The sequence below is a fragment of the Zootermopsis nevadensis genome, unplaced genomic scaffold (genome assembly GCF_977971745.1).
Source record: "Zootermopsis nevadensis isolate Lab colony 2312 unplaced genomic scaffold, Znev_1.0 Znev_ptg000024l, whole genome shotgun sequence".
In the NCBI taxonomy this organism is placed as follows: domain Eukaryota; kingdom Metazoa; phylum Arthropoda; class Insecta; order Blattodea; family Termopsidae; genus Zootermopsis; species Zootermopsis nevadensis.
In genome coordinates this window covers 15,474,698-15,487,679 of record NW_028259156.1, presented here as the reverse complement: position 1 = coordinate 15,487,679, position 12,982 = coordinate 15,474,698, and the positions used below count along the sequence as shown (strand labels likewise).

The following is a 12,982-nucleotide window of genomic DNA, read 5'->3' as shown; positions in this document are numbered from 1 at the left end:
AAAGTAAAACATGTTATTACAAATAAGAATAAAGAATAAAAACATGCTCAACCAATCACTGAAGGCACATAAAAATCATGGCCATCAAGTGGGAAATTATATGTGCCTCTCATTATTACGAACTCCATGTTTTTTTATATTCAAACATACAGGAATCTAAAAAGAGTGATATTTTTGATTGGTCACTTAAATCAACACTCAGTTTGTACATATGTGTGTGTGTATTGCACCTTGTCGTGGTGGTGGGGCTTGAGTACCTCAGTGACCCTGAGCTACTGATAGGGCCTCCCTAGCCAGATTGGTTGATGGGGAGAGGTCAGACTAAGACAGGTACCCTGGTCCTCCAGGTTGGGGGTTGGTCGCAAGGCTAACAACCTTGCACCGTAAAAAGGAAGACGTTTCGAAACCTCAATCAAGGCCTCGGACAGACGGACCTAACAGAGGACTGAATGGAAGAGGAGAATTGAGGAGGCCATGGACCGAATACGGACCGGAGAGCCATAGAAGAAGAAGAAGAAGCATAAGCTATAATGTGAAACACTTAAATATATTTAGGAAACTATAATTTACTAATCAGTAACTCTGTTACTCATACAGTGAGCGTCAAGTAACTTGACTAAAAGAAAAATCACATCACTTTCTTTGCTGCAACAAAATAAGTAAATGATACTAATGTTCTGGGTTTTAGCACTGTGTAAACTTGTATGTAGATGCCGACATTTCGGAGAAACATACTGTCTCCATTTTCAGTGTTAAGTGGCCACTTCAGCCCTGAAAACAAAATTAGTGCAGAACTAATACATGATACAGACCAATGGAAGGTTTTTGTGACCAATGTAACAAACACGCAGGTTTTAAAAGAGGGAATTTCTTGTCAGTTTGTAACTATCAACTCCTCAACAAACATTCCGCATATTTAGAATATTTTCATGTGACATATTACTTACTTCGACTGCACCTCAACATCTTGCAACAACTTCTTCAGTTTAATAGTAAGATGCTGTTTGGGGTCCACTGGATTCTCCACTCCAGGGACACTGACAGGAGTCGGGTTTGTGGTGACGCACGTTCCGAATTCCACTAACCGGTAAGACACAAATGTGTAGCTGCCGCATGATATCTGAAATCAAAATGGCTGAGTCAAACTAAGCTACCTGTAATCACAAAACAACTTGTAGGACATTTAAAATATTCAATGAGAAGGAATAATTTTAGGAGAATGATCAGGAAAGAAGTTAGCGTTCAATGCACAACATATAACGACAGGGAAGTGTCGTGTTTTATTTTTTCCCCCTTACCTTCAGTCTCAATGTTGCTTCTGTATCATAATCATTATACAGAAGTATATTCTCTTTCATTCCGAAACTCTCTCGTACACCAAGATGATAGAATAAGGCACTTTGTTGAAGTTGGACAGATAAATCAACGACCGCAACATCCGCATTGTAGAATGTATCCAACACATTAGTCTCACCAAAGTCAAGTTTCTCAAACTGCAGAGAAAATAATGATGATATTTTTCTTCATATTAAAGTACTCTCACGTCAGTTTAAACGGACATAACAAACACTGTACGAGGGCTGATTATAAAATTACAGGACTGATTTTATTATATTCCAATAATGCACACAGATGATGAATAATGGTCCTGACTTCACTTCAGCTGGAAGTCACTAGATATGAACAAAACAATATTTTGTGTATATATTTTGATAGTGGTTATCACCTTTCAAAAGTTCTCATTGTGTGCGCGTCAAAATATAAGTGAATAGGTGGATTCAGCGATGTGAAATCTGCTACAGAGAAAATAAATTTGAAGAAAATACAACTTCACTGTCCAAGAAAGAATAACTAAGCAAACATTCTGTTTTAATGATCACGCAGCTGAAACAGGTTTGTGAGTGAGCCAATACGAGCTCACACACATCTTGACTAGTCTTTGGAGGGAGAAACACGAGGAATGTACACACAGCATAAATATCTGGTACCTGATTTGTGCCATAAAAAACTAGAATCTATACTATCATTTTATCCATAAATGGGTAGGAACCCATGTTAAACAGAAACCGGTACTTGTGGGTTATCGGGACACATTGCTTTAAAAATAAGTTAGGTTAGGTTAGATTAGGGTTGTTGTTATCTGTTAGTTCGTTCAGTTATTTATTGCTGTCCACACACATTAACCTAACCTAACCTAACATAACCTATTTTTAAAGCGATGTGTCCCAATAACCCACAAGTACCCAGAAACCTATTTGAAATGGAAAATTATTCAGGTCTCTTGGGATTCCATTACGCGAAGGCTTTAAAGATATTAATTTCAGCGTTAAAAGATACTGTAAAAACTTACCTGGATGTGGTTCATGTTGGCATTCACCAAAACACAGGCTTGTCGTACTTCATCTAAAGCCCGTTTCCTATGAGCCAGATGTTCTGGTTGGTGCACATCAATGACACACACAACATCCATTCTTGGTCTCTGCACTTGATGAGATGTGACTGTAGTATGCCCTGAGGTATCACTATGACTACCGACACTGTCTGTTATACTCCGACTCTCTGTTAACAGCATATACCACAAGCGACAATGATAAAATTATTACTGAAACATAAGATTATATAAGCTTCGTGTTGTGAGAATTGATTAAAATATTATTTTAATCCATCTACCCACCTACTGTTATAATCCTCTGAAACTGCTGTATACAGATAAAACTTTAGATTAATGAAGCTTTATATCTCAATGGTCTACAGCAGTGGTCCCCAACGCGGTGTCTGCGGATGCCATGGCGCTCGCCAAGGCTTTTTTTGGGTGCCTGCATTGATACGGAAAGAGGTTACGCTGAATAATGAAGGCCGTTCAACCAGGAACATTATAAAATCAAAGCGCAGATCTCGACTTACTGACCCCCATCTTGACGATTGTTTGCGAGCAGCAACATCATCCTACACTCCCAAATTTGAAAAACTGGCCGATGAAATGCAGCGCCAAACATCACACTAACTTCCCACTTGAGTAATAATAATTGTACTTATAAAAGTATGTATTTTTTATTGCATGGTTGCTTGTATCATTAAACGTCGTATTGTTTTGTGTATTATTTGGTATCCATATCTTATTTGTCCAGAGAAAAGAAAATTTGGCTTTAATTGGTTGGTGCCCACCACGATCTCATAAACTCTCAAATGTGCCCGTAGGCACAAAAAGGTTGTGGACCACTAGTGTAGAATTTTAACAAATACATTCATCTAATCAGAAAATTCTAAAAAGGACTGAGAAACACTATAAAAGACTGAATGGTAAAACAAAAAACAAAAAGGAAATCAAGATTCCTTGGCCTTCTGACGTGATTAATTACTTTCAGATTTTGGATGTGAAGCACAATATAAGAAATGTGTATATTATTATTCACACTGCATCATTCTTGACAAAATATTAAGTAAGATTTACAGCTTCTAATTATCATTCATTTAAAAATAAGATACTCTACTGCCAAAATTTACAATTAACTATTTTCAAAGATACTAAAACCATAAAAGAAAAGTTACGCAAAATATCCATACAATTATAAAATAAATGATACGCAATTCTCACATATAAAGGTATGTTAGTAGGCACTAAAAATGTCAGTTAAACCCTTAAGGGTGACACATGCACTTAAAAGCCAATTTATTTAGCGGCACATCAAAAAGTACAAACAGAATATTTAAGCTTAAATTTTACTGCTTTGATCTGAACATAAAAAAGCAAACTAGGCACGCAGTAACAAAATAAAATAAAATTTTCAAAAGAAATATGCAAATGGAACACATAAATAGATATGAAATGTAGCAACATGTCTGAAGAGAACGCTGCACCAGGTACTAAGAGAGACGAACGAGATGGGAGGACACGTGTTCCGCGATTGGTGTGAGTATAAAAATATTGTGCATAAAACACATCAAAAATTAAAGACAGCAGATTCCTGATTATGTGGGGAAGATTAATTGGGGGTATTTAAAAATTAATTTAGAAAATCTAATGTATTATGACACAAACAAGTGTCATTCTGAATAACCCTAAAGCTTTGATTTTTTTTAATAAATATTCCATAAATTTAAAATGATAAAATGTTATTTCAAGCTTATGATGTGCATAAGTTAGGAATACCTGACTTCAATTTTCCTGTACATTAACATATATATTGTGCTCAGACTGTCATATCATTTAGGTATGGACCATTATAATGCATGATCGGTACGGTCGTATAAACAAAAAAACATTTATATTAAATATGAGCACAGTTTATATATAATTTAAATATAAATATATTTAAATACATGACAAGGAAATTCCAAGTACCATGTACTACAAAACTTAGAACACGGTAGTAACTAAAGATGAAAAGTACAGATGTGAGAAAAGAATTTGCCAGCATTTATCTTTGGTAACATAAAATAAGTTTCTAAAGTGACTCAGTAAACAAAACTGTGAAACAACAGAGTCCTGATATATGGTGATTCTGATTTAGCTAAAACCAAATTTAAAAGGAGCAAAGGTGTCTGACAAGATTTAATTAAAAGCGAGATGTAAACAAAGCCCACAGCTTTAACCAACACATTATTTGAAGATTTCTGTCTTATGGGTTGTTGCGCTGTGTAGTCTGGTCGATGTTAACCAACGTTTCATCGCCCTGATGACGGTGGCAGTATGACCTCTGAAACGTTGGTTAACATCGACCAGACTCCACAGCGCAACAACCCAGAAGACAGAAATCTTCATACTCACCGCTGTGAAAACCTCAAATCTTACAACATATTATTTATAAGATTAAAACAATGATTAGGTGGGAAAAAACATAGCCTGTTAAACATCTTTAATGACTTTAACAGCACATTAATTTTCGCAGCGAAGTCTATGTAAAATAATAAAGTACCCGCACCCATACACATTCATAATAATAGACCCAATCAAATAAAATAACATAGGTTTTAAGGGTAAACAAATTAAAAGCTGACTTCTATCGCAATACAATGTTGTGGTTACTTAACATAATTAAAATATATCCACACCTGGTGCATCAGAATCAGCTGTAAGTGGCATGTTGTAAATTCTTGGTTGTACAATGAAAATTATGTCGTATTAAGTCATTGTGTGTTTGGTTCTTCCACTAAAGCTTAACTCCATGCACTGTGTAGTGAATAAATTCCAAGTCACACTGTATAGACTTTAACTCATACAGGCCATAATTCTGAAACAAACAAAAGACGAAGAATGTAAGAATAAAAAAAACAATAAATACTATGTGACTTCCTCGATAAAATTAATTAATGAAATAATGTAACTCCTGCACACACTATGATTCAGTTTCTGAACTTACATGCCAGATTGTATGGTGATGTCTGAGAAGCGCACTCAGATCATCTCACCGACATAATTCCTTATACTTTTATAAACATACATTTTTATCTTCTAAGAAAAAACTCCATGAAGTACAGACCTTCTAGAGAAGCCACTAAAAAAATCCCCCAACCTTTCGTGTAACGCGAATTTTCATTTCCATGTTCAACAGAGTCTGCCATAAGATCCTGTCCTGAACCCAGTCCTCATACTAAGACCTCTGTTTGAACTTCAGTACATAAAGATAAAATATCAGTTGAACATAATTTCAATTGATCACGTACAACCAGATTGCTGTCAGCTTTTACTGTTCCGATAGCAACTCATACTGCTGTAAAAAATTTCATTTCCTTGTTTGATTTAGCTTGATAAATAATGACAAATTATCAGTAAGTTAATATTGACACGATGATTGTACGCTCATCTCATCGCAATGGCATGTTTACACTGTCTCCATGTTTTAATGCTGCGCACACTCTAAATAGGTTTAATAAAAACAACAAGTAGACTACTATCTACATTCCTGAGATATTTTCTGAACACAAAAACAACACGACTCCCCAAAACAACCTGTAATTATACTATGAACTCAAAGTTCAGTATTAATAACAAGGATGACTGTCTTCTAGGTTGTTGCGTCATATAGTCTGGTAGAGGTCTGGTAATGTTTCAGAGGCAGCAAGAAACTCAGAACTTGCTTTAAGTATTGGTTATAATGGAAGGTATATACAAGAGTCAGTAAATACAAAGTTCCTGGGTTTGCAAATTGATAACCATCTGAACTGGACAAATCATATTGATAAACTGATACCTAAGTTAAGCGGAGCATGTTACGCAGTTAAATCTATGTTGTATGTCAGCAACACTGACACACTCAGATCAGTATATTTTCCCTATTTTCACTCTTTAATGATATATGGAATAATTTTTGGGGGGAAATTCATCAAACATCAAAAAGATATTCACTTTACAAAAGAAAATTGTTAGATTAATGGCTGGTGTCAAACCCAGGAATTCATGTAGAAGTCTATTTAAGAGATTAGAAATCTTAGCTCTTCCATGTGAATACATATTCTCATTAATGAACTTTATTGTAAATAACCAAGAACATTTTCAAACTAATTCTGCTATACACAGTGTCAACACAGGGAATAAAAATCAGATTCATAGACCAATTGCCAACCTCTCATGTTTTCAGAAGAGTGCATATTATGCAGGGATCAAAATTTTCAACAGTCTACCATCTAATCTCACAAGTCTTGTAAATAAGAAGGCACAATTTAAACTAGCATTGAAAAGATACTTAATTACACACTCCTTTTACTCTGTCAATGAATTTCTAATGTTTACAAGTAAGTCGTAATTTATCTATTGTATATAATGGGTGGATTTATTTGTAACTTATCTCTACTCATGTGAACCCTTTGTTTGTATTTTGTGACTTGTATTTGTATAACATGTATTGTATTATTATGACTTATTCTACATTCTATTGTCATCTGACTAACTTATGGATCCATGGAATATAATAAAGATGTATGTATGTAAAATTCCACCAGACTACATCGCACAACAACCCAGAAGACTTGTCAGTTTCATGTGAAAAATTACATATTCTGGTTAGTAATGAAATCATACTTACAAAAATTATAGTTGATAATTAAAACTCAAATCTCTTAAAATAGCTAATCGCAATGTCCAATTAAAAGCATTCTTACCATCATAGTATATGAACACTTGGAACACGTATAAACTGCAGATTCAAAAGACAGAAGAGGGTTAATAAAATTCAGACCTACAGTAGTCAGAACTACTCATATCAAAAGTTTTACTCCCAAAAGAGGTCCTGTGATTAATTTTAATGAAGTTCCGCGTATTCTATTATCTTTCAAGCTACCGAGAAATTTTACATCATGCATGCATATGGCAGAACTGATTAAGGCAGCAGACACAGGATGTGGACCATTTTAAGATTTACACATGTTATGACTGTACTGTTATTTTTAAGCCAGCTTCCTGCCCGTTCCCAAGAAATCATGCTTAGAAAATTCCCAGAAATGAAGAATCATATAACTACAAAAAGCTTAAAAGACTATTAGATTATAAATGGCAGTGTTTCAAGTAAATAAGATTTCTTGTGAGAACAAAAGTTATGATTTCATTATTATCACTAAATCATACTCAGAATTTTGAGACATGTCTGCCACAGTATGCCACGTAACCACCGATCCCAAGGTTGGCGGGTTCGAACCCAGCTGAGGTCGATGGATTTTTAAGGGTGATAAAAATCTGTAGCACAACTTCCTTCAGAGGGGAAGTAAAGCTGGCGGTCCCAAGTTGTAGATTTACGGCATGTAAAAGAACCTTACGAGCATGAACGAGATGTTTCCTAAGCAAAATTCAGCGGCCATTTCTCACCCAAGTATCTCATGATTAACTGCTAGATGGCTCTAGCAGTCAAATCAGGATTGAGTAGAAATTGTACAGTCAGTGGGCTGGTCACTCGCTATTCACAAATGCACACTTCAAAGACTAGGTAAGCTCCGAACAGAGGAGGCGTAGACCCACAACAACCTAACCAGAACTAAAGAGAAAAAAAAAAATTCAAACTATTTGTTTTATTTATTTGTGGTTTAATGATGCTGTCAGTAGCTCAGAACACACGGGAAGATGGATGTCTTCTGGGTTGTAGTGACATGTAATCTGGTAGAAGTTTACCAAAATTTCAGAGGTCCTTGTTGCCTCCATCATCAGGGCTTCAAGGACCTCTGAAACATCAGCAAACTTCTACTATACTACATGGCACTATAACCCACAAGACAGCCATCTTTGGACTCACCACCCTGTAAACCTCAAATACTAATACAGAATATAAAGCATTGCATGATGGCATAATTAATGACTAATGCATCAGAAAGGATATAAAAAAAAGTGGTCCTGGAAAAATTTAAGGCTCTAGCCTGGCATTTTCCTGGAGAGTATGAGAAAAACCTCTGTCAGGAAAGCCAGTCCCTGGACCAAGATTTCAACCAAGGACCTCCTGTACAAGGGAGAGGAATGCTAACTACTAAGCTGCAATTTTCAGTAAGTTTATATGTTTTTTTTAGTGTATAATGTTTGGCCAATTCGTATACGAAGACAAGTTTTATGTACAATGGAGATAAAATAAACAATTTCCGGTAGCATACTTCATAGAAAACTTGACCAACGTGTAAATAACTACCTTCTGGAATGTTGTGCCATGTCGTCTGTTATAAGTTTACCGACGTTTCATAAGTGCTTACTGCCTCCATCATCAGGACAATGAGTGAATCATCATCATCAGGGAACCCTCGTGTTGGAAGCAGCAAGCACCTCTGAAACGTCGGTAAACTTCTATCAGACTACATTTCGCAACATCCCGGAAGACCTTGATGCACGCCGCCGTGAGAACCTGAAATTTCACTAACAACAATATCGATTGTACAGAAACAGAGTGTGAAGGTGTATAAGCTCATGCAAACGCTATCAATACGTAGAAATAAAATCTTCTAGAGGTGCCAACCGAATGAAAACACGCCCTCTACATCGAAAGAAATGGATAATGCACAATGCATAGTGTTATTGCAGGTACGACAATTTCAGTTGCGTAATTTTACGTAAATAAAGTGTTAACTACTACATGAAAATTTAAACTACTAATAAAATTATTAACCCACTTTTAAAACACACGTTTTATAATTAAACAAAAAATCACATACGATCTTGTCACTGCTGTAACAGGAAATGAACAAGTCAAGGCCAAATAAGTTACATTTATGTTTTTGATATGAATATAATCACGTTCAAGGTTAAACCAGATTTAACGCATTCCAACATGCATATAATACAACATTAAGCCAAAAAAAATGTACGAAAATGAAATTACTCTACACAAAAGACTTATACTTCAAATTTTCCATAGTTTTTAACTTTACCATTCATATAAAATATTTATTTCGATCACTTGAAATCATTCACGCACCTATTCTTCCATCTTAATTCACAGTGGATCATAGTATAGCTACTGCCCTCTAGTATCAGCTCTCTTAAATACTTGGGACTTTCTTTCTCAAATAAGTTCGAAGTCCGGGGAGAGATGGCATAAATGTCAACAACGATCTGCGGCTGACAGCATTTACTTCTTCTGATTTAACACTTGGCGTTTTTCTTTTATATTCCAATACAGTGTCACTGTTGATCACAACAGATCATTCTTTGATCTCGTGTACAAAACGACACTGTTTATTACTGTGTCGTACTTGTACCTCCTGGATGTTTCTGCATCCCTGTTACCCAGTTTGAAGTCAGCGATGACTGCGTTAATATGGGTAAACCTCTCGACTCTACAGCGATGCAGGCATATGTGTGGGATTTTTCATACGTACGAAAAAATTATCCGTTCAAACGGATGTTGTCAATGTAGCAGCCGGCTGAAAGGGGGTCAATATCTGCCAGACTACACGACGCAACAGACAGCCATCTTGATGGCTTATGTTTCCAGAACATTTGAATATATTACCCCCTTTTCTCGCGGATGTGTCTTAAACCCATAAATACAAATGCATACTTGTTGACTATTAAAATACATGGTACGTAGTTATCACAGGAATTAAAAGGTTAAGAAAGCAACTCAAAGACAATTTTGTACTTGGATCATCCATGACGGAGTATAAGGTACTAAAACACATGTTCATAGCACGTGAACAGCATTAATGAGTAATGGTAGCACAGTGTAAAAATGTTTTATGTTCACGATTGAATACTTCCAGCAAATTAAATTGACAGGAAGATACTTTGTCTACCCAAAACGCATTTTAAAACAATTTCATTCACCTAAGCATGAGCTAAACACCGAACACAACCTGATACTTCTCCATTTGTTGGAGAAACGAGTTGATCAACGACGTATCCGAACGCACAGCTTTACAAATCGAAAAGGAAAGTTTTCAGTTGAGATGCGCTGAAGGAAAACGGTGACGTAATTAAATAATCGATTACCCCATTCTCTATTTAGCTTATTTATTGTTCGAAATGGTATGAGCTAGGAACGACGGGACACGAAATGTGTTCTACTACACATTAAAAATATGATATTACAGTCGAATAACACAAATTGAAGTAATGTAACCAGTGGACTGCCTGTATTTACAGATCTGTAGTATGAAGATTCAGTTAACGCTCGTGTTAGCAGATCAAATAGGGCTATTATATAGAACGTGCGTGCAGACAAGATTTATGAAACAAACACTCCTAGGAAAGTAGGTCAGAAAACAATGTAAATAATGAACTTACGTATATTTTTGCAGGTGCAGTGTGCATGGCGTTTGCGAGCCATATTAGACGCGCACGGTGTAAACGTGGACTGGAAACTAACGGATGTGATCGTAGAAGCTTCTTCCTCTTGCGAACATTTCCTGTTTTATTGCAGGATGAGATAAGTGAGTCACCGAGATTCTTCGTGGCACTCTCCACCCACCTTTCGACTCCGTCATTCATGATTCACTGATTGTTTGTTAACGCCCCTCAACAGCGTCTGTTGTCCGAGGTATAGCTAATACACAAGTTGCTTCCGAGAGCTGGTTCTACTTGTAATAGGTCACCATTTAGACTGACGTAAGTTTAGAGGTTATGTTGACCCTCAGAACTTTGTCATGTATATGTAAGGGGGCTCGATAGGGCTCGCGCGAGTCCCTTGTGGATTTCTAAGTATCCGAGCCCTTTGTTATTGAAACAGGAAATATCGAACGAAAAGGGCGATCGATCAACATGCAGAAACATCGATACATCGATACATACATCGATACATCGATACATCTTACACTCAAAAACCTACATCTTGTACAGCTCCATAATTCTTAACCTTGGCACTGGATGCAGAAGAGTGGTTAGATTCACATTCCGGCCGCTTTATACCAAATGAAAGAGGACCTGTCCCCATTGTACAAGAGATGGAATGGACTAACAGGGCTGATGTGACGCTGACTGGACTCGAACCCCGCTCGTACTTACTACAATGACAGATCTAACGCAACACCTGGTTTATCACGCATTCATTACTTTTAATTTATATACATTCGCAGCAACTATCAGCACCGAAGTCTTTAACGTAAGAGAATAATTAACACGTGAAATGTTACGGATGATGGTAAACATAAACAATAGAAGTGCCAGTTGATGACAATCACCTGATGACAGGAAACTCCTTTTATAACCGATTGGTATAGACTGCTGTTTAATTTTATCACCTCAGAATACCTAGGCCTCATACAATTAATTCCATTACTTGAAAACGAAGGTTTCAAAATCGTAAATAAATTTTCATGCAGGTAAATTACATCTACCGGTCGCCGTGGTCCTATTGTTGGTAATCCTGCTTCCTCGTATATTTGAAATTCGGCTATCCCGACTGAGGGTTTACGTAGTTTTCCTTTATCCCCTCCAAACAAGAGCTGGGTTAGTACCTTAAGACGAGAATCGAACCCCGAAAATCCAACCCATAGCCACTCTTGACTGATGTGTACAGTCCTGGCAACTACGAACATCTCTTTCTCAAGTTTTGTCGAATTTCCAAAAGTTCGTCCGTCGTCTCTCTCGTATGTTGTTGATCGGTTTGTAATAGAGGATTCTCCTTTTATCAATTGAAAATGAAGTAAAACGCTAAATGTATCTGAATTAACCGTCGATTTCTTGTTGTTCTGTCACGAAATCGATGTCTGTGTAGCAACTAACAACAGTGTAACAAGCGAAATCGGTTTCTTCATGTACCATTGTTGCCCAAGATTTGAGATTTAATAACAGGGTATCAGATACTAGAGAAGCAAGTATCATACATCTCTCGTTCCCCCAGATTCACATCTACCTCCAAGACTTGCATACTTGCCTGTTCCTGAAGTGAGCATTTGCTGATGACTTATGAGCGAATGTCACTGTTTCTACGATATGATAATAATTACTGGGTGTTCAGAAAGAATTCCGTACAGGAAATGACGTCTTAACTTACGTACGGAACTGGTGTATGTAGCTTCTAAACGCCATGTACTACTTACTTGCAAGAAGGGCGACGGTGTCTTGAAACATACGATACTGTGTATAGGAACTCATGCAGGGCGAGGAGGTCGTAGTTACTGAAATGTAATGTCGGAAAGCAACGGAGATACACGTTGCCAAGTTTCTACACACGCGTACCACAGGTAAGCGGAGTGTGACACGGCATTGTTTAAGGCTGGAAACAAATATTAACAAATACTCAATGTTTAATTTTAACCGTCTAATCACAATAAAATATTTTATTAAATATTAAAATATTATTACTACAATTAACATTTAATATTTAAAATATTTAAAATATATTAAAATGATGCTCTTTCTATCGAAATTTTCGATTTACAATTAGAGCATCATCTTTTTCACGACATGTTTCGGTTTTCAATGAACCATCTTCAGGTGTATAATCGATATAAATTCAAATGTAATATTCTAAATGCAATCCTTCGTCAGATGTCCATTAAATATCAGTTATCCTCTTCTAGATCAATTGTACTGTGTTATCACATTCAATATTTAATAATATATTAAAATATA

At 36.3% G+C, this 12,982-nt stretch overlaps 1 protein-coding gene across 15 annotated transcripts in view; it reads right to left on the bottom strand.

Moving 5' to 3' along the window:
* The window catches only part of Ask1 (apoptotic signal-regulating kinase 1), a 40,991-nt gene extending 28,524 nt beyond the window's left edge, over positions 1-12,467 (bottom strand). For 5 of the 15 annotated variants that reach the window (XM_022066363.2, XM_022066375.2, XM_022066361.2 and 2 more), the window contains exons 1-4: positions 10,694-10,807; positions 2,351-2,559; positions 1,299-1,493; positions 948-1,120 (exon numbers count right to left, since the gene is read on the bottom strand). In XM_022066363.2, the coding sequence (XP_021922055.2) occupies positions 948-1,120; positions 1,299-1,493; positions 2,351-2,559; positions 10,694-10,736 (620 nt within the window). In that variant the 5' untranslated portion in view covers positions 10,737-10,807. Of the gene's footprint in view, positions 1-947; positions 1,121-1,298; positions 1,494-2,350; positions 2,560-5,052; positions 5,232-5,360; positions 5,446-5,480; positions 6,214-7,022; positions 7,149-9,078; positions 9,196-9,336; positions 9,432-10,693; positions 10,816-12,447 lie in introns of those variants that run through there. The other 10 variants (XM_022066371.2, XM_022066366.2, XM_022066364.2 and 7 more) reach the window with 10 other exon arrangements.
* Positions 12,468-12,982: the final 515 nt, after the last annotated feature.